General features: G+C 44.4%; 1 protein-coding gene across 3 annotated transcripts in view; it reads left to right on the top strand.

Annotated features, from left to right (window-relative positions):
• LOC139301628 (transcription factor 4-like) overlaps positions 1 to 22,372 on the top strand; it is a 204,587-nt gene that overhangs the window by 34,353 nt on the left and 147,862 nt on the right. For all 3 annotated transcript variants that reach the window (XM_070925066.1, XM_070925067.1, XM_070925068.1), the window contains 2 exons: positions 13,799 to 13,854; positions 14,919 to 14,994. In XM_070925066.1, coding sequence (XP_070781167.1) covers positions 13,799 to 13,854; positions 14,919 to 14,994 — 132 coding nt within the window. The remainder of the gene's footprint in view (positions 1 to 13,798; positions 13,855 to 14,918; positions 14,995 to 22,372) is intronic.

Here is a 22,372-nt window from a genome sequence, read left to right as displayed (position 1 = left end):
GTCTGCTGTTTGCTGCTGAGCAGGTAGTGTGCAGTCAGTTTCAAAACTATGAGCTAAAGGGGGCAATAAACCCCCCCCCCCCCACAATGCATGAAGATGCACTGCCATGTAGTGACGATCAACTCTTAACACAAGAGGTTCCGTGCATTCCTTTTAATAAGCGCCAGATCCTCTCTCGCTTTCTCTCTGCTGTTCATTTCATGAAAGCAGTTGTCACATTTTCCAGCGGCTGATTTCTTATTTTGGAGTGCGCCTCGCCGTCTCCTCGGCGGTATCAGCAGGAGGGGCGTGACTGGAGGACGAGAGCAGAGGAAGAGCTGATAGGAGTCGAACCCCTCTGGCTCGCCGCTCAGTCATGTTTACACTTGACGACAGGACACCATGAAAGAGCGAGGAGAGGCGGAAGATAAAAGGGAAGAAGACAGAAAGTAAAGAGGGAGGGGGGGAGGGGGGAGTGGCAGGAAGGTGAGGGAGAGAGGAGGAGGAGGAGGAGGAGGAGGAGAAGAAAGGAAAGAGGAGGAAGACAAGAAGGGAAAGGTTGTTTTCAGTGTTAATGAAATCAGATAAAGGTGTGATTCAGGGCGAACAGCGTCAGTGTGGCAAATGTAACCTTAAAGCCTCGTTGGAAAGTAAACCCACCCTGCTGCTCTCAGGAGCGTTAGCATTCATTATGGACAACACCTACGTGACAAGCGCTGACACACTGTTCACAGCTGACTTTCACCGCATCAGCGTTGAAGTGGGAGGGGGCTTGACTTTAGAACTATTTCGGCTGTTCGTCCGCAAACTTCGAAATTGCTCAATCATAATGTTTCATTGTGACGAGCTATTTGCTGTTTCTTGTTGTTTATGATTCACCAGCTGATCACAGGAAATGACCCGACTGAAAACCTCTTAAGCGTCATACCTGTGTTCTGATTGGCTGTCGCATGAACCCAGATGTGAAAAATGTCCCGTCGTAATCCGGTGGAGAGGCGATTGTAACCCCACGTGTTTTTCAACCAGTGCGACATTTTAAGATGGCATTGCCGTGAAAACGTGGGTGTCGTTATCTCCGGCTGCATTCCATTTATGTGTGCCATGATTGATAAGTCTGAATGTCCATTTTTTTTTTGTAAAATTACAAGAAAAAGTTTCACGTGTAGTGCCGTGCCCGAGGTGGTGCGGAGGGTGGGACTGCACTGGAACTCCCATGGGTGGGGCAGTCAGGTGATGGTGAAAGGAGGGATTGTCCGAGGACACCTGGTGGATGGAAGGAAAATGGCACTGAACTGGTTGCTTTATTTCTTCTGAAAATGTCCGTATATAAGCTATCCTGACACTGTGGCAATCCTCAAGTGTGTAAATGGGGAAACGCGGTCGGGGGGGGGGGGGGGGGGGGGGGGGGGCAGCAACTTCCTGGAATCACTGTGTCAGAGAGAAATAGCCCCCGTAAAACCACAACCTGTCAAGTTTACAAGATACACTAGTTAGTGAGCGTCAGAGTTGTTGATAAGTGTATTTTTGAGCTTTGGAGAGTGCTAAGCTAGCTGTTTCCCCCATTCTTTTCCAAGTGTTTATGCTAAGCTAGGCTTAGCGATTTCTTTCGGCATAACGCCGCGAGAGCAGTGCCGATCTTCTCATCTCGCTCTCGGAAAGAAAGCGAACCCGCGTACTTGGAAGTTTTCTCGTTTTTAACTTTGGGTCAATTGGATTTAGGGTTGTTGCCTCAAGGGCACAGGTTTTACGTTTGTTCGTCACCTGCTGCCTGCTTCTGAGTGTGTATATAGAGGGAGGGGTGGGGCGAGGAAGTAGCTACTTTGCCCCTGCTGATTGAAGAAAAGAGAGGCAAGATGGAGTGTTGTGTTTTTTTTTCATTTTCCCCGCTAATTAAAAGCAGATGTTGAGGTAAAATTGTTTAACGCAGCACAACTGGTTTGCTCGGCTCCTCTGCACTTGTTGAGAGACCGTTTCGCTTCTCCTCATCCAACCCACTGGACTTTCTCCGGTGTTTAAAAAAAATCTCTCTGCTCCTCTCTCTGTCTCTCTCATTCATTCTCTCTCTCTCTCTCTCTCTGTATGATTAAGCTCACTCGTCCCTCTGCTTGCATTAGCTGTAAGCTGGCAGGTGTCTATGAGATAGAGTTTTATAAAGCCAACAAACACGAAAATCTCCTCCAGAGAGAGAGAGAAGCCTTAATTGAATTGTCAAACACAAATCTACCCCGAGACTCGGTTTGGTGAAAAACTCATCCGAAGCGCCGCCTGTCTGCGTCTGTCTCACCGTCTCGTTGTCCACCTGTCTTCCTGTCTGACTGACGCTTGCGTTCACTGAGTCTGTTCGGGGGGGGGGGGGGGAATCCAGCGGCGACCCGTAGAGAAACGAGGCAGAAACGGGTATAAGTGGCTACAGACCACGAACTGATGTGGTTACAGGAAGTAAGGACTACATATGAAAAAATATATACTGCCTGTGAAATATAGAATTGAATGTCATCTGCCCATAGGTTGCTCTAGAACCCCCAAATTCCCGGAACAAATACCAAAGACGTGACCTCAGGCTCCTCGGTGGTATCTCCGGCCCTGCTGGAGGTGGTTTGAACAATCACATTGCAGTCTGATTGCTCTGTTGCATCTTGTATCCCATATACACTTGAAAAACCCAACAGTGATTGCAATTATGGGGCCATAGTTGCATTTACACTTCGCTTTTTTGACCTGATCCACGTAATGCTCACGTGGTGGTGTGGCTCCTACAATAAAAACAACTCTGCCGATGCTGAAATTCTGCCGAAATAACCTGTATTGTTAAAGCGACGGGAAGTAAGAAGCTTCAGCTTAAATATATGCAGTCATACAGGAGGTACAACATGGGTTTGCAACGCTTATCTGATCCCTGATCAGTGCATGACCTGTGTGAGTGAGCGTAATGGCGACCAAAACCTTTGTTCCCGTCCGTAGTAGGAACAGCTTCAGGTGCATTACCTCCACCCTCTGGACCAGAGTAGACCCGATCCCGATATGCACGTAGTCCGCAGAAAGCCGAGACGCATCACAATCAGATTTGTGGCTCAGTGAAAGTACATTAAATCACATCAGAATTCATAATAGTTACAACAGGTCCTATGTTTGATGTGTACAGTACATGATTCTAAGGGACGCCTGCCGGCCAATCAGAGGCGAGTACAGTCCTTGGCCTTGTTATTACTTACTGGTTATGCAACGTTCGGCTTATCTGTAGTTTTTGGTGATGGGCCACGCATGTTTAATGTGACCTACAGGAGAAAATATATCACAGTGCCTCCCTTTATTGGTTTTGAGTATTGTATTAAAGGATAATTGCGGCATTTTTAAACCCTGGGCCCTATTTTTTTTTTTTTCTCCAAAGGATGTTACTCTTTAACAAAAAGGTCTGTCTCTGTAGGGGTCCTTTCCATAACGTCGTCAGACTTTTAGCGGACGTAATTTGACGGGCGCAATTGCCCACAGCTGCCCGTGTTGCAGCTGCCAGCTGAGGCGATCTACTGGACCAATTCCAAATCTTTTCGTACCTATCAGTCATTTAGACCTAACTAAACTAGCGCCCAGGAAGTACCCTTTGAGTACGTTTTCTTGGCTTGAGTATGTAGTAAGTACAGTATGTATGCAGTGAAGTTATGGCAGTGTATAGAGCTCCAATGAGAAATGGCAAAAACATTTGAGCATCTAAAACATAAACAAAAAATAGTAACGCTAATTCACAAATGTAGAAGGCCGCAACAGATTTGTCAGGTTCCAGCTCCTGAAAATGAAACGTTCCAGTCATTACTCGGCAATCATGTCACTATTATATCAGTAACTACTTCAATAAACCCTGTTTCCCTTTTTTTTGCATTCTGCTTACAGCTAGTTTCCAGCCAGCCTTTGGCTCTGCGCCTTCATCTGAATTGTTCTCACTTAGTCTTTATAAAAGTTTTGCTAACTCTGCTGGTTTTTAGCTTCCGACCAGTTTGCACACAGATTTTTTTTTTTTCCTTTTTTCTTCTTTCTTTTTTCTTTCTTTCTTTTTTTTTTTTTGTTGTTTTTTTAGAGTTTCCTTTTGTTCCTCTGGTAGTGATGGTGTGTAGAGATCTAAGCCACAGTTGGCTCGGCTTCACATGGGCCTGTGTGGAGAGACGAGGGGGTTTGTCAAAGGAATCGCCTGCGCCGCTTATTCTTCCTCCACCACAGAGATGGAAAAAAAACAAAACAAAAAGGAACAGCCTTCTTATTATCAATATTAATCTCTCTTTTTGGAAAGGCCTCTGTAGGCTCTGAGGCTCAGAACCCCCCCCCCCCCCCCCCCCCACACACACACACACACACGCACATAACACGGCTGATTCAAGAAAACCATGTTTGAACTTGCTAATGTTTTTTTCTCTCTTACTTTTTTTCTGTCCCTCCCTCCCTCCCTCCCTCCCTTTCTCTCTGTCTCTCTGTCTACATGAGCTATTCTCTCTTCATTTAGCGTGCCATTAGCTCTCCAAGCTGTTGTTTGTTTTCTTGCTTTAATGTGCTTTTTTTTTGAACAAAACAGCAGAAAAACAAGCGAAAAAAGTGTTGACTGACTATATATATACACACACACACACACACACACACACACACACACACGAATGTATATACACACATGTATGTATGTATATGTGAGGGCAATGGGACTAAACTTACTTGGGTCTAGATGTTCTAATTATAGAACAGCTCTGCTGCCTAATGACAGGAAACGCTGACCTGTGTGTGTGTGTGTGTGTGTGTGTGTGTGTGTGCGTGTGCGTGTGCAGAAATACAGTTCTGACAGACACACTGACACATTGACTGCGCGAGACACAAATGAAATTCTTGCCATTAACCTCTTGAACCCTGATTTCCTCCTTAAATTTTCCTCCTTTAAAAGTTGCTTTAGACTTTGCTAGAGAAAACCATACATGCGTTTCTATGCAACTAATTTGATATTGGCCAAATATGTTCGGAGGAATCTCTGGGCAACGTCTGTGCGAGTCCAGAAGAGGTGACATATACACGGCATGTAAGATCTTTCTCCAACCCTCAACCAAAGCGCCTCTGTTAGCCTAAACCTAACCACATGAGAGGTGTGTACTTCTGCACTTTGTACACCCACCATCCCCCCCTCGACCACCGAGACTTGCCGCTGGTACAAGAACATCACACTTCCATCAGAAGAAAATACATTCCCCCTCAACAAAGTCCTATCAGTCGTCATGTTTCCTATGAAACGGACTTTGGCAAACAAATTAGAAGGTGAACGTCATTTCTAGGAGACATGGTTGACTTTTAAATATGTATCTTTGCATAACCTTAACCGAGTCCTTTTGAGTTGCCTCAACATCAATCGTGTCTGTGAACGTTTTGCAGATATGCTAACCCTTCACTCAAAGAAAACACCAATAAATCGCCAAAAACCCGTCAATAATAAGCACCAATCAATGAAAAGTGTAGGTTTTTGTCCTGCATCCATGGAGACCTTGTCATATACATAGCTTTTGTTCAGTATTAGCCTTGATGATGGTCATGTCCTGTCCTCTCCCTCCTCGTTACCATGGTAACAAGATGTCAATCGATGTGGCATCCTCATCTCCAACTGTCCTCTCGATCAGAGCTCCGTAACCACGGAGACAGACGGAGAGGAGAAGTTTTTTTTTTTTTTTCAAGCTCTGTGTGTCGAGGTTCAGATGGAGCTGCCGTCTGCTGCTTCTGCCTTGCTCAAAGGCTCCTCGGGCAGGTTCAGAGGGAGGACAGGGGCGAGAAGGAAGCAGCGCATGACAGAAAGGAAGGGGGAGGAAAGAAGGGAGACGAGGAAGAGAGAAGAGGAGTAAAGGGAGATAGGGAGAGAGAGAAATAACTGATAGGAAAGGGGAGGTCAGGACATGTAAGGAAGTAATCAAGGGAGGAAGGGGAGGGAAAGAAATGAACAGAAGAAAGGAAAAGGGAAGTAGAGGAGGAGGAAGGGGCAATAAGAAAAGGGAAGCAGGGAGAGGGGGAGGAAAGAAAAGAGGGAAGCAAGGGGGACAAGGAGACAAAGCACGAATCATGTAACAAAACAGGACATGGGCGACTTCCTGAATGTGACCACTACATCACTTCCTCTGCTCGTCCACGCACACACACACACACACACACACACACAGTGGGATTGTGGGTGTTAAGACAGTTTAAGCAGCTTTAAAGGAGAAGATACAGAGATGTAATCTGACTCTTAATTCTTCCTCTCATTTTAGTGTGTGTGTGTGTGTGTGTGTGATTACCCAGGATAATAACATGAATGTAGTTCAGTGGAAGTACAAGAAGCTTCTTTTTGCATTATATAAAATGACTGAATTAGATCTTTGCGTCTCTGTTGTCCCCCCATGTTTTTTTTTTTTTTACATTCAACGGCTCCCCTCCCCTCTTCTTTTCTCCTCCTCATTCCTCCCGTCCTCTCCTCATCACTTCACTCCTCTCCTTGTTTCCTCTCCTTGTTTCTTCCCCTCTTTTCCTGCTGTCCTAGTTTCCTCTTTCCTTTCCTCTTTTTATCTCCTCTCTCCTTCAGGTGATCTCTCATCATCTCTTCCCTCCTCTCCTCTTGTTTCTCCTCTTCTCCTCTGCTTAGATAATCCAACCTGTTGGTTGGGTCTTGGACAGGACAGGACTGTCACGTCTGTTTCCTTTTCCGTTTCAGTCATATTGGATATCACTGCTCATGCTGGCTTCGCCACTTGTGAGTTTTTCCATCCTGTAAACAATATGAAAATATAGCTGTGGTGACGGTGACGCCGGTCACAGGCTTCTGAGGGATGTTTTGAAGCCTGGACTGTGGGTTTCATCGCTGTTAGCCTGTTAGCCTTCCACCGTTGTTAATGGTGAACGTGACATTGAGGTACTGCAGGAAGTTGAAGTGGCATTTGAAACAGAACCACTTAAGTAAGCTGCAAGAACTGTTTTTTTTTTCGGGGGGGGGGGGGGGGACTTGGGGGACTTGGGCGCAACGGGAACAAACGCATTGTCATTTGATACAGTGTTATTAGAAAAATATTGATTATAGCCGCTGAAAAGTGGCACTTGAAGTTGAAACTGAATAACCGAAACAACGTTGTGAGTTTAGTGTGAGTTGAAACTAAATTACATGATTACGTGAAAGAGGCAGTTGAAAGTGAGCTACTGGATTGAGACGTAGTGGCAGTTAAAATGGATTTACTGAACAAAGTTATCGTGGCGGTTGAAAAGGAATTATGAAAAGACGTCGAAGTGGCAGCTTAGATCGACTCAAAGACTGAAAGAAGTTGATTTATGAAGTTGAAACGTTACACAAAGTAAATTTGCAGCTGAAAAGAATTACTGAAAGCGTGAAAGTGCTGCAAGGAGTTGAAGCGTCAGCAGTTGACGTGTTAGTTGAAGCGGGAAGTGACATGTTAACACATTAGAAAAATCTTCAATACAGTTTGAGTTTTTTTTTGGAACAGTGGCCAATAGAGGAACTGCAGCTTAAATCACTTCAGGTCCGACTTTGAAGGTCCACTTGTTCCAAAGCACCAAGAAATGTAAAGCTCACTTTACAGCTTCCAGAGAGCTTGGGACTACAGAGGAAAGCTCTCATCAAGGGAATACAACAATATCATATTAAAGGCAAAGAGAGAGCATTTTGCCAAAATAGGATATTGTTTGATTCTCATTTGGAGGCACAGCTCAGTTAAGTTTCAAGTCAATTCCAATAAATGTTGTCTTCAAGGCTGTTATAGCTCATTCTGGCTGCAGGCGTTTCCATGGGAGATGCAGTGTCTGAAATGTTCCCAGTTGGGAAGGTGTAAAAACAGTTTGATTACACGGCACAGTTTGGCTGAGAAAGAGTCTTCAGAGTGTCTTCAGTGAATATGAAGGTTAGGAAGCCACCAGAGTCTCTCTTTCATCCTGTGTTTGAAAAGAAAATGTTTTATTATGGTACCTATTCACACAGAGCTCTTTTTTTTTTATTTTTTTTTTACCATCATTGTGATTTATCTGTTGCGCTTCATTGAATCTTTACACACAGCCGAGGCCCACGTGCCGACTTCTGATGACATTCCAAACAGAGAATAATAAAAAAACGTTTGTATTTCTTCATTTTCAGGAACAGTTCAAATGTCTGAGCGAGTGTGTTTTGATTTGAAGGCGTTCAGAAATACCTAAACAGATCTGATGACAGCCCGAATGCTTTCTGATCACCACACGCTGTGTGTGTGTGTGTGTGTGTGTGTGTGTTGGGGGATGGGGCAGGCCTACAGTTAATTATAGAGTTTGGTTGGAGACCAGATGAGAACAGTGGGGCTATAGAGCTCACACAGGTGCGCGCACACACACACACACACACACATGCTTGATGTCCACGCAGCAGGACCACTGTCCTCATTTCTGTCAATCAGAGACCACTCATCAACGTGTGTGTGTGTGTGTTATGGTCTTCAGTTGTCAACATGCTTTCACATTACCTTTACAAACGCAACATTTCATTCGATGAAAGTCTGTTGCAGGTAACGTGATCTCTCAAACAGTGCAGCCAGTGCAGGGTTGATTTTAGACTGATTTCTGTCCCACACAAAGAAAGTTGTTTTTTTTGGGGGTTTTTTTGGTGGTCATAGAGGAGAGGCTCATTGATTGTATATCCGGTCGTCCGGTGTGTAATGCATCTGAGATGTGACCTAACTGCAGTTTAAGCGCAGTGCGATTCACAACAACTCCGGTGGCCTCTCCGGCTCATTCAGGCTGCTGTGAAAGCTGCCGGTCGAACTCGACCTCGAGGCCACTTGAAAAGATGGGTTTCAGAGTCGAGTGGGACTCGGCGGTTTGTTTGTGGCGTGAAAAGCAAAGCTGAACAGCGGCAGGATTTAGTGATAGTAGATATGTGATCTTCAGCCGGAGTACTCCAAAGATAAACTGCGACTGAGCCCACCTGCTGCTCACGGGAACTATCAAGGAAGCGACCCGTTCAAGGGACCTATAATATTGTGCAACATCATTTGGTAGCCACGGTGACGATGATGTGGTTTTTCCCCCCCCCGGTACATCAGAAAGTGAACAGCGGTTAGATTGGAGGTGTGTTGTTTATTTTGGCAGCTCTTCATCAAAAAGTGAGCGAAATGCGGCGACCGCACAGTAACTCCCCATAATTACATGGTACAGACACGTTTCTACCTGTTTGTCTTTATTCAGAACAGATGATGGCCAGCTGTAGTCTGGACTAATAGCGCTCATAATCAATTATTTCTCTCTGCTCTTTGTGGAACCTGAGGAGACAAAGGAGCACACGAGGCTCAGTAAAATGTCCAGGGAATGACCCGCACGTCCTCACGTTTACGCCTCCTTTGCACAGTTTCTGGCCAACTGGATGGAGCCACAGGTGCCACAGTGTCCAGCAGTAACTGATCCTCCACAGCTTCCTTCCCCCGCGACTCTGTAGCAGTTGATATTTAAAGAGCGTTCCCCCGTTGGGCCCTAAAACTTCAGGATTCTTGTCCTGCTGTCCTGAAATTGAGGGACTACGTATAGATCTAGCGAGACATCGTTCACCAAATATGGATATGAACACCCTCATATCTATATGAACCCTTTTTTTTCTCTTTTGCTGTATGTATGCATGCGTCTATGCTATATATTTATGCGTGTATGTGCGCCGTCATAAAAGCCCACTTTATGTTTTCCTATTCCTTTCCTTCTTTGAATTTACTTTGTTATTATTATTACTATTATATATACACATATATATATATATTCACTATATAGATATTGTAAGAGTATGAACAACATGATATGTAAACAAATGTAAATATATGTAAATTCTTGCAATAAGAAAAAAGCATCCTGAAGGCTTGAAGTCACTTTCATTTCTTTTTATTTCTTTTTTTTTGAATGCGCTGCAAAGACAGCATCATGAACAAACACACAAAAAACATTTGTGACTGATCTTCACACACACACACGCAAACACATTTCTGATTTTAAATGATACAAAGAGCTGCTCAATGGTCATACTTGGGCGCAGGCCTGTTTTTCTCCTCAGTGACACACGCACACACACACACACGCACACACACACACACACACACACACACACACACAGAGGCTAACTGTATTAATAGGAGTCTGTTTTGTGTCAAGCAGGTCTTAATAGGATCAGTGTGAGAGACATGGAGCTGTCTGTCAGTCTAAGTTCATTAACTGATGATAGATGACCTGCATTTTGTGTGTGTGTGCGTGTGTGTGTGTGTGTGTGTGTGTGTGTGTGTGTGTGTGTGTGTGTGTGAGAGAGAGAGAGAGAGAGCGACAAAGCGAGAGAAAGAGGGAGGAGGAGGTATGTGAGGTGTGCTTTCAAGGGTGTGTTTTCCTGCTTGTGTGTAAATGCTCTCTCTCTCTCTGGTGTAATTTATAGCCCTCAATCGGAGGCCTTATCTGGTGCAGGACACATGGATGCCTCCTTCTCTCCTCCTCCTCTACGTCTTTCAACTCCTGCACACCAACTTTGTATTTTTCTCTCCCCCTCTTCCTCTCCTCCCTCTCTTCAATCTCTCTCCCCCTCTTATTTTTTTTTTCTTCAATACTGAAGGATGCTCTCTTTAATTGCTGTCCTGCTCATCCTCTTCCTCCCCATCTTCGCCTCCACTTCTCCTGCATCTGCGTCGGCCATCATCAAACTCTCCTGCTCTGCTTTTATTTCATTTTCCCCGCCCTCTCTTCTCCCAACCTGTTTCCAAACAGACTTTTTATGTGCAAGACAAAAACACGCGTGTTGCCAAAGAGTAAAGACAGTATTTGTAAACGTAACACATGTAACACAACTGCATGATGGAGAACGAGGGCACAGTTACCAGTGGAGTATTCCTGTTAATGTTAGACAAATATTGGTCAGCCTGACGGGTTGCACGTTGTTATTGTGCCAATCATCATATTTGTTCCCTAAATCCACCTGATCAGGTGTGTGTTGCCCAAAACCAATCGATCCAGTGTGTGTTCCCTCAATACGAACAATCAAGTGTGTGTTCCCTAAATCAGACTGATCAAGAAAGTGTTCCCTCAATACGAACAATCAAGTGTGTGTTCCCTAAATCAGACTGATCAAGAAAGTGTTCCCTCAATACGAACAATCAAGTGTGCGTTCCCTCAATACGAACAATCAAGTGTGTGTTCCCTAAATCAGACTGATCAAGAAAGTGTTCCCTCAATACGAACAATCAAGTGTGCGTTCCCTAAATACGAACAATCCAGTGTGTGTTCCCTAAATTAGACTGATCAAGAAAGTGTTCCCTCAATACGAACAATCCAGTGTGTGTTCCCTAAATCAGACTGATCAAGAAAGTGCTCCCTCAATACGAACAATCAAGTGTGTGTTCCCTAAATCAGACTGATCAAGAAAGGGTTCCCTCAATACGAACAATCAAGTGTGCGTTCCCTCAATACGAACAATCAAGTGTGTGTTCCCTAAATCAGACTGATCAAGAAAGTGTTCCCTCAATACGAACAATCAAGTGTGTGTTCCCTAAATCAGACTGATCAAGAAAGTGTTCCCTCAATACGAACAATCAAGTGTGCGTTCCCTCAATACGAACAATCAAGTGTGTGTTCCCTAAATCAGACTGATCAAGAAAGTGTTCCCTCAATACGAACAATCAAGTGTGCGTTCCCTAAATACGAACAATCCAGTGTGTGTTCCCTAAATTAGACTGATCAAGAAAGTGTTCCCTCAATACGAACAATCCAGTGTGTGTTCCCTAAATCAGACTGATCAAGAAAGTGCTCCCTCAATACGAACAATCAAGTGTGTGTTCCCTAAATCAGACTGATCAAGAAAGGGTTCCCTCAATACGAACAATCAAGTGTGCGTTCCCTCAATACGAACAATCAAGTGTGTGTTCCCTAAATCAGACTGATCAAGAACGTGTTCCCTAGATACAAACAATCATGTCTAGATCAGTCTGAAGAGTGTATTCCTTAAATCTGAATGATCCAGTGTGTGTTCCCTAAATCCTAAGCCTAAATCTGACTTTTCAAGTGTGTGTGTGTGTGTGTGTGTGTGTGTATTCCCGACATACAACTTGTCATTATATGCTCCCTAACATCAAGCCGATCAAGTGTGCGTTCCCTAAATCCAGCCAATCAAGTGTATGCTCCTTAAATTCCATTAATTAACGTTTTTTTCCGAAAGCGAGCCAGTTATATTGAGTACTCCCTAAATCCAGCCGATCAATCCCTGAATCCACTAAATGTGTGTCACAGGTGTGCGTTCCCTTAACCCAGCTGTCACCCGGTTTATTCCATTCTATTCTATTCTTTTCTGTTCTACAAACAGGTAGCCCAAAGGCATTTTTGTTGAGGTAGAGACTTTTGGTGTGACTCCAAAAGGCTTTTTGTAACTGAACCAGTTTATTTCTATTGTACTCACACACACACACACAGAAACACAGAAACACAGAAACACAGATAAGCTGACATTCCAAATGACTCAACAATGAATGTAAGCTGCTCACTATACACACACTGACACAATGGAGAGCCTATTGAGGAGCGATTTGTGCACTGCCATGCATGGGACAACCGTAAGTGTGTGTGTGTGTGTGTGTGTGTGCTGCAAGCAAGAGCTGCATTTTGCACATTTCAGTCGACCTGGATGAACTGATCTACCTGTCATGTACAAAATATATCCCTCCCCCTCTCTCTGTCCCCTTCTGTGGATTATTGTGTCTGAACCTCCGAGCGTCTGTCTTTTCCAACAAGTCCTGTTGTATTTCAACAACAGAGCAGGTTGTCAGTGTCATACGGCTGTCACAGAAATCAGTCACGTGACTGTGTTCCGGCCCGGCCGCCACTATGGTGAAGGTTCAGAAAAGATGGCGGCTACGCTGGTTGTAAGACGGCGGTGAACTATATGTTAGTTGTGGTTGAATCTGTTGATGCACCGCTTTGGTCGGGACTGAAATGTCTTAACTTTTGGATGCACTGCCATGAAGTTTTTTTGCGCAGACATTCATCGTCCCCAGAGGATGAAGCCTGCTGACTTTGGTTATCCCCCGGCGTGTCCTCTAGTCCCCATGAGGTTGAACGTTGGGGATCCACTGACTTTTCCTGCAGCACCGTTATCAGGTCACCTGGGCCCTCTCAGCCAGCAGACTGACCTCTGACAGATATGACATCATGGATCCAGTGCGGTGACCGAGGGGATTAGTGGGCTGCAGGAGGCTTAAAGGACCATTACATTTCACAGAGACACATTAAAGGCTCTACAATCATAATCAATAATGTTTAATGACATGGAGCATGGAGAGAGAGAGAGAGAGAGAGAGAGATTTACGCTGCTGTAGTTGACAGACACGGCGCAGTGATACTATACGTAGTATTTAAGTGTTGAAAGTGAATGAAAAGTGATGATCACTCACATGATTGTGTGAGTGATTAAAATGCGGATCTAAAGATGTTCACTATAGCGGCCCTAAGTATGGGAGCATGGGGTTTCTGTGTGGCCTCATTTTTATTTAACCGATTTGAATTTGTGTTTTCTGCCAACGTGCTTTATTTTTTGGATGAGTCGTATTTCTGCGTGTCGTTTTTTTTTTTTTTTTATTATGTTTGGATTTGTACGGTCAGGATGACGACAATATTTTGCTGTACGTCCGGAACCGCACTACACGAAGGGATTGGATTTTTTTTTTTTTTTTATTGTTTGTTTATTTTCCCAAACTGCATTCTTTAATAAAAATGAATTCTAGATCAACTCTAACGCTATGTTGTGTTTTGTTTTCTGTCATCTAAACCTGTCTCTCTCTCTGGCTTTCTCACACAGACATGGAGGAGAGAACGAGTGCAGGGTCGTGGGCGAGTGGAAGTCGTTCTTCCAAGGTAACTACAAACCACCATACCACCGTTAATAATTACTGCTGTTCCCATTACTACCAGTAGACCTACTGCCACCTGCTGGTACTGTCACCACTGTAACTGCTACACCAGGGATGTCCTGACATGTTACTGACATTTAGACTTGTGAGGAGACTTCGGAGGAGAAAGGATGACATATGCGCGTTGCAGAGATGGATGCATTTACATATTTATCAACATCTGGTTAGAAAATCGAGCAGTCGCGTTTCAATCCATCTCTCATGCCTCTTTGTTGCATTTGCACTTGGCTTTTCTCCTATCAGGAAACTGCCTGAGCCTCTAGAAGTGTAAATGGGGTATATGTCTGAGGTGTCTGTCATGAGAACAGAAACCTGCCAATGAATTAGATACAATTACTTCTTCAGACCGGGGACGTTGCAGTTTATGCGGAGTGTGTTGTGGGTCCTAGACCATCATGACGCCTCGAGAAATTAACATTTTTCATGGCTACGTTTTTACAATTTTATGATGCGGAGCTATTCAGCCATCAGTCTAAACCTGGTTGTTTTTAATATTGTCAGTGGAATAGTTCGGGGATTGAATCCACTCCCATTTCGAGCCTGGCTATGTCAAAAGGTTCCAAAAAAAAATCTTATTATATCTGCTTATATCTTATGTACTGGGGGCTACCGGTATCCCCCTGCTTCCAGTATGTAATGCTAAGCTAAGCTGACTGCAGCTGCACATTTAGCGCGCAGATATACGAGTCTGGTATCAATCTTCTCATCTCGTGGCGACAAAGCTAATGAACCTATTTTCGAAAATGTCGAACCATCAGTGGGCGGCTGTATTATGAAGGAAAATATGAATGTAAAACTGATTCTCAGTATCAAAAGACTCAATTCGGTCATCTAGCTGCATCTCGACTGCCGCTGGCGCTACTGTTAGCATTGTCACCGCGGATTGCGCCGCAGCTAATGTACTCTTGCCATTGCAATGATGAACTATCACAACTGCTTCTGCTGCTTCCAGTAATGATATGATCACAGGGAATGTGATCGGATATGATGTTCTGTCTCTTTCTCCAGAGTTATGCAGATGGGTCTCAGTACATGGCGTCACATGACAGCCTCTCACCTCCGTACGCCAACTCCAGACTAACAGGTACGCCACAGACTGAGTGTGTGTGTGTGTGTGTGTGTGTGTGTGTTATTATAATTTCATAATGCACATCTTTCTTTCCATCAACTTTGGACTCGCTGCTCGGTTGGGTTTTGATCTGACTGTGTGCGCATGTTTGTGTGCAATTTAGTGAAACGCTATCGTACACTGGAGGAGACAGGTCATCTGGCATGCAATTTCTCTCTCTCTCTCTCTCTCTCTCTCTCTCTCTCTATCTCTCTATCTCTATCTCTCTCTCTCTCTCTCGGCCCGCTGTGTGGAAAACGCTCGGCGGTGTGTGCTCATTTACCCATGATGCTCTCTGCCTCTGGCTCTCTCCGATGTGGCGCCAGTTGTGAGCAAATGGCCACTGACACAGATAATCTGCCCCCCCCTCTCTCTCTCTCTCTCACACACACACACACACACACACACACACACACACACACACACAGACAAATAATCACCCTAAACACACACACATGCAGATGTACTTAACACACACACAGAGCTTAATTATCTTTGACTGGATGCATAAAATATGGAAGATGTCAGCTCTCAGCTATCTGACTCTACCTGTGCTCTGTCTCTCTCTCTCTCTCTCTCTCTCTCTCTCTCTCTCTCTCGTGAAACAGGCGATCTTAAAGCTTCCATTTTGGAGCCACAAAGAGTTAACGTGTGTTTGATGGATGGTTTCGGGCTGTGCGGTATTTTCGACGCGTGCTCATGAATGAGGTGCAAAGACTAGCAGTGGGACTATAACTAACAGCGATGTATGTGATTGTAGAACATGTCGGCCCCTCTTCAGGATAAGGCTTTCTCCAAGCCAGTCAAGTTCCTTCCACACCAAAAGCGGGAGAACCATGTCTGGCTGTCGCTGCAATGTTGAGAGCACCCTGTTTCATGCTGTAGCAGGTTTCCCTCCATTGGAACTAAGGGGTCGAGACCAAACTCTGAAAACAGCCGCAGACCAAACGGGTTTGGCCATATCTCGTATTTCATTCACAAAGGCCGCTTTAAGTAACACTTTCACACTAAAAGGAATCCTTTTAAAAGTTTGAATTTTAAGATCTATGCTGCGTGAGATTCTATTTGTTACTTATATTGGCAGAAATTAAACCAAACCAAAATTTAATTATTATTATTATTATTACTATAAAAACTGAGCTAATTCTCGTGATTGTCCAGTTAGTTGTGAGCGCACACTGAGGAAAATCTGAAAAATAAAACCAAATAAATAAAATAAAAAACCCAAACAAAAGCAGTTGTGGGTCCTTTCGACAGAATGATCCATTGTGTGTGCGATGTGCGGTGACAGTGTTGTGATTGTGGTGTGTAGCTGCAGAGGCAGAGAGGGAAGAGGCGACGCCGAGTCAGACATGGAAATATTGCATTCTTCATCTGGCACTCGGGAGACGCAATTTACTTTGATAATGATAACGCTAAGAGACAGAGACAGCCAGGGATATGGAGCGCACACACACACACACACACACACACACACACACACACACACACACAGTTCCACCGTTGTTGTAGAAAACACCCTCTTCACTTTTTTCTACCTGTGAACGTATCCCGATCCGGCTAAATCAGATTGTCTTCCATGTCTGTCGGCCTTTTTTTTTTAAAAACGTAGCGTCCGAGAGTAACCCGACCGCACTTCTTTCCACAAACGTTGGCCACAAAAAATGGGTGAGCAGAAAATATTCATGAAGTTTTGACTCGATGCACAGACTTGACTTTGTTCGGTGTTGACAGCCTCAAGCCACTGTGACACGCTAAAGAACACTCTGGGAAAAAAAAAGGATTTTGTCCCCTCGGACAAAAGTCACTTTTGTCTAGTTGGTCGAGTTAGTTGAGCAGAGAGTTGCTAAGGCGTTACTAGGCGGCTGCTGGGGTCATTTTTTGGTCATCACTGAGATGTTGCTAGGCGGTTACTGTGTGGTTGCTAATGTAGACGACTGTCTCATCGGCTGCTTGGGAGACAGCCCTTTAGGGACGAGGTTATGTTAGGTTGCAAATGTAAGTTTCTCCAACAACCGTTCGCCAATCCGACGAGTTATGTCAACGAGTCGCCCTGGAAAACCGGAAACACAGCTGTTTGGAACGACTTCCATTTAAAGCACGGATCCCACCTTTTTTTTTTCGACAGGAAGCGTGCAGGACTATCTCCGTTAAAGTTGAGTCCCAAGTTTGGATGCGGCTGTGCGATGGTCGTTGCTATGCACTCTTGGAACCCATCGGCCATTGTCCCGCGACGACTTGGCCTCTGAGTCGTCGCGGGACAAGCCAGTGTTCAGGATAATGTCTGGATAATGGATATCCGGGCCAAGACTTCCTCTTCCGTGCACCAGTCATTGTTTGCAGTCCGATGATCATTAATATAGTAATGAGCAATTGAAGCAAACATATATTATTGACACAGCTTTTATTTTGACGAATGACAGGGCTAGGGGCTAAAATTAGGGTTAGAAGTTAGCAAGGAAGCATAAAGCTTTAGGGTCATAAACTATCTATTTTTGTTTTTGTTTTTAACATTTAGCACGAGGTGGTTACCGTGATGCCTGCGTGTGTTTAAAAGCATGTGGATAACAGTGTGTATGTATGTGTGCCGTGTAGAAATGTGGAGCGAACTGAACTTTGTGTTGTTTTGTTTTGAGTGACAAAGCCACATAACTCACATGTTGCGTTTATTGCACAGGTTTGATCATGTGTCATCAGAGCGAACATGTTTACGGCCCCTTTTAATCAGGGGCCTTGAAAAGTCTCGAAAGTTTGGAAAATGCTTCATTTTAACCGGTGTGTTTTCAAGGTGAGGAGTATGCTTGAATTCCAGTAAACCCGTTGAAAACTGCTTGATTTTCAACATAATCTGGTGTTTCTACACAATCGCTCGTAAACCAAAACCCTTTTTCAATATTTGAAATGAATGTTTGCTGTCTCCTGCCGTCTCACCGGAGCCAGACTGACTGACGTGATGAAAAGCGGGGCGTCGTGAGGGCAACCGTCTGCTCTAGGAATAGATGGTTTTGGTTTAGGCACCTTGAAAAGTGCTTGAATTCAAGCTGAACATCACAGACATGTCACCCGAACACCTGAGCGTCAGTCTCAACTTCATTTTGTTCTGTGAAGCTGCTCCGAGCATGACGATCTATAATCCCTTGCATTTTGTGTGACTGGCTATAGTTAGTTCAGACTTCAGGTTTCGAGATTTGGGATTCTCATCTCAACGCGTTGAGTGTGAACGCAGCCTCTCTCTCTCTCTCTCTTTCTATCTCTTCCTCGCTCTCCCCCTCTCTATAACCTTGTCTGTCTTTCTTAACCCCCCACCCCCCACCCCAACATCAGATTAGAGTGATGTTATGCTCTAGATAATCAGCGAAGGGATTAGTGTCATCTCAGCGACCCCACTAGATTAATCTGCAGACACACACACACACACACACACACACACACACACACTCAGAAAAAAACACAGTGATCTAGCAATCAGAAGATGTGCGTGTGTTTTATGTGTGTAAATGTGGGCTTGCATGTACACACATGTTTATATAAGTACATGTACAGTTTGTGAGTGTGTGTGTTCGCGTGTGTTTTAATGATTATTGGGTCTGTGTGCCAATTTGTGAAGCCAGTTTCTGTACGTGTGTGTGTGTGTTTGTGGGTTTGTGGTTGTGTGTGTGTGTGTGTGTTTCTGTGCAAGTTGGCAGGTTACTGTGTCAGTATCTGAGTGTGTGATGTAAGCTTCTGTATGTATGCGGTTTTATGTGGTTAAATATAGGGGTGTGTGTGTGTGTGTGTGTGTGTGTTCTTCGTGTAAATGGATCTATGTGCACTCGTACTTGTATGTGTTCCGATGTGTGTTCATGTTCATTTAATCATATGTTGTGTCTGTGTGATGCTGGCTGTCATGTTTATACGTATGTATATTTATATGTATGTGTGTATGTTTTGTACGTTCAGTGTGTGTGTGTGTGTGTGTGTGTGTTTTGTTTAAATGAGTGCATGCGCACTTGTGTGTGATGCTGGCTTTCATGTGTATATGTGTGTATGTATGAGGATACATGTGTATCCGGGTGTGTGTGTGTGTTTATGTGTGTGAACGTGAGTAAGTGTATTTGTGCTCTTTGACGTGTGTGTTCTTGTGTGTGTTTGGGTAAATGTGTGTAAATGTTCAGGTATTGTGTGTATATGTGGTTGGGTGTATGTGTATCTACCTCTGTGTAGTTGCTCTGCAGAGCAGGTGCACCACCCTGAACCCCCCCCCCCCCTCGTAACTGTCACCTACATAGTAAATGAGAGGCTCAGTGGTTTCAGCCTGTAAGCACATTCTGTTCTGTTATAAATAAACAATCTGATGTGGCTTCAGTCTGATTCTGATGCACAGCGGCTTCATTCTCAGTCTTCTTGCTTGCATCATTCGCCATTGTCAGATGGTGCGTACAATATGTGTTTAGCCTAGCTTAGCACAAAGACTGGAAGCAGGGGGAAACGGAAGCAGTTAGCTTAGCTCCATCGAAGGTGAAACAAAAACTAAGAGTCTACAGCCATGCTAGGCTGCACTCAAAGCTGGGGCAGGCAGCTTTATTACCCCCAACCTCCTCACGGCTCTGGCCAATCACAGGTCGTTTCAGAGGCTGTCGACCCCTACCTCTACGAATGCAGATACATGTGCACGGCCAACACAATGGCGGAAAAAATACAGCAGGAAAAGTTGGCATGGCAGTTGAAGGTAACTTTACAGCCGTGCAAAAAGCAACCGGTCGACCCGACGAACTCCTGGGCCGGCTCGCTGCCGGTGGCCTGTAGTCAAGATCAGGCTTGTGTTGCGTGCTCGTCTTACAATGTTAGCATGATGTTATAGCAGGTGTCGTAAGTGAGTTGCCTGATTCACATGTTGTATTTTGTTAGCTAGCAAGCTATCCTGTAGTCAGCTCTGTTGCCAGAGCTCAAACCTGGCAACCCCATTCCAAGGACAGGACTTTGGAGATGCTGCGTACTGTCACCGCTGTCAAGTGGCTGCTGGACAACAGACAATATGATGACAAACTAAAGACACATTCATCCACACATATCAGCCGCTGGTGTATCGTTCAGGTTGCAGTGTGTATCAGAAACAAGGTGAAGTCACTGTGATTGACTGTATTAACACGCTGTTATGTGTTATACCAAGGCAGCATTAAACAGAACCCCACAGCACTGTATATGAGAGGTGGTGTAAACCTGATGGTCTTGGCTCCCTCCTCCTCTTGTTGTTTTTGTTGAAATGCAGTGAGTCAGCCGTCTGTCTCACCTCTGTGCGACCTTATTAATGAGTGTTGAGCCACGAGGCTGGACTCCCTCTGAGGAGGTCACATCTGGACACTTTATATAGAAATACATATCTGTTTCTCTCTCTCTCTCTCTCTCCTTCCGTCTGTCTCTCACTCCAAATTTTGTTCAGTCTTTGTTTCGTTTTTTGTTTTTTTTTCTCTTCCTTTTCCTCTTTTCTCTTCCTCTAATTCCTCATTTCTGTCTTGATATGCACCTGATATGTCACATCTTCTCCTCTCCCCTCTCTTCCTCTTTCTGTTGCCATTCTCCGTCATCACTTTTCCCTCTCGTCCTTTTCTCCTTTTCCCGTCCTCTATCCTCTCTCTTTTCATCTCCTCCCCTCCATCTCCGTACCATCCCCTGCTCCTCTCACCCCATCTCTCCTCCATGGAGACCGGGCCCTCCTGTCTCCCTCCCTACCCCAGGAGCCACTCACCTCAGCTGGGTGTGGTGCCAAGGTCGTCCCCCTGTCTCTCCCTGCTGGGTCTGGGTCTTTGTGCTCAGAATGTTTAAACATAAAGGAGAGGAGAGCAGAGGAACAAAAGAGGAGAGGGAATGTTGTGACACAACTGATCAACCTCTAAAAATGACAAAAACTTAAACGAGGTTTTAGGGTTGTAACTAACACTGATTTTCATTATCAATCAACCTGTCAGTTATTTGTTTTTTACAATGAATCAATTGTTTAGTTCTTAAAATGTCACAAAATAATAAAAAAAAAAAAACGCCGAAAGAAACCGAAAGATATTCACTTTACAACGACATAAAACAAGAAGAGAAAATGTTTGTTGGATGTGTACTGAAATGGCTTGAACACAGATAGGGGTTACATACACAGCCACCTGTTATCACATGGCGTATGTTCGCTCGGCTCACATGTTGACACCTGAGCCCATAAGATGTAGCTGAAAGCTCTGAAAAGATATGAATTGGACCTTTTTGAGATTGAGATTCTGTTAGTTCCCAAAGGTCAAGAAGGAACCTCCATGCGCAAAGTCTGCACGGTTATCAGCAACGCACATTTTGACACGTAGACACATAAAACATCTCGTACCAATATACTATGTGTTCATCACTGGTGGTGTTCAGGATGGCGAGTCAGGATTTAAAACATTTTAAAAAAAAGACTGAATGAAGAGGCAAAAACACATCGTAGAAGTAAGCAGCCCAAAATAAAACCAAAGTCAATAGGTGCAAAACATTAAAATAGATAAGAATAACACATTAAAATAGAGACTTTTTTTTTTTGAATGAACATCCTTCATTTCCTGCTCCGCCTTCAGTGATTTTGTTTCCATTGTCCCCGCTGATTGAAACTGAACAGCCCACGTCTCGTTCTCAGAGTATTTTGAATGGATGTCATGCATTGATTAGTGCTGCATTGACTTCAGTGCATTAACACGGACGCACAATGTAAGCCACTGCAGAGCATTTAGTATATTATTGTTTTGAAGGGGCTATGTATCACGTGTAAATTGTCTGTGTAATTAGATCTGACATACTAATAATGGGTCTCGTCAAGGCGAGAGGGCGGAGGGTGGAAATGTAAAACGTACACTCTGAAAGCGGCGGTTCACTGGGGAGCACTTCAGGGTTCCTGATCGGGGAGGGGTAAATGCCTCGCAGTATTTTGTGAAGAACGCTTCTTTGGGTTTCTTGAAGAACTGTCAAGAGTGAATTGTCAGTTTTTGAAAAAAGGCTAATAATGGAAATAGTGGAGTGAGGAACAGCTATACCGGAGGTCTTCAATTTTAGAGGCAGGCGGTGTCAGTGGGGTTCAAGCCTACGTATTGAGATTTCCGAATTTTATGGCCAAAGTCCACCACTTCCATCAAAGACGCGTGCGTACGGTAGGGTGCTTGCGAGTGGCGAAGAAAGTCACCACTGATGCTCACAATGGCAATGCTAACATGCTGCTGCTAAGCTAAGCAGATATAATGTTCACCTCGCTCATCATCTTAGTTGAGTGTGCCACCACTGAGACACATAGTACAGCTGAGACCGATGGGGCTGCCATTAGGTTTGCAGGTATTTAGTCCGATACAGTTAGACTGACCGACAGACT

The sequence above is a fragment of the Enoplosus armatus genome, chromosome 18 (genome assembly GCF_043641665.1).
Source record: "Enoplosus armatus isolate fEnoArm2 chromosome 18, fEnoArm2.hap1, whole genome shotgun sequence".
Classification (NCBI taxonomy): Eukaryota; Metazoa; Chordata; class Actinopteri; order Centrarchiformes; family Enoplosidae; genus Enoplosus; species Enoplosus armatus.
Note: the sequence above shows the minus strand (reverse complement) of the source record. Positions and strands in the feature narration are given on the sequence as shown.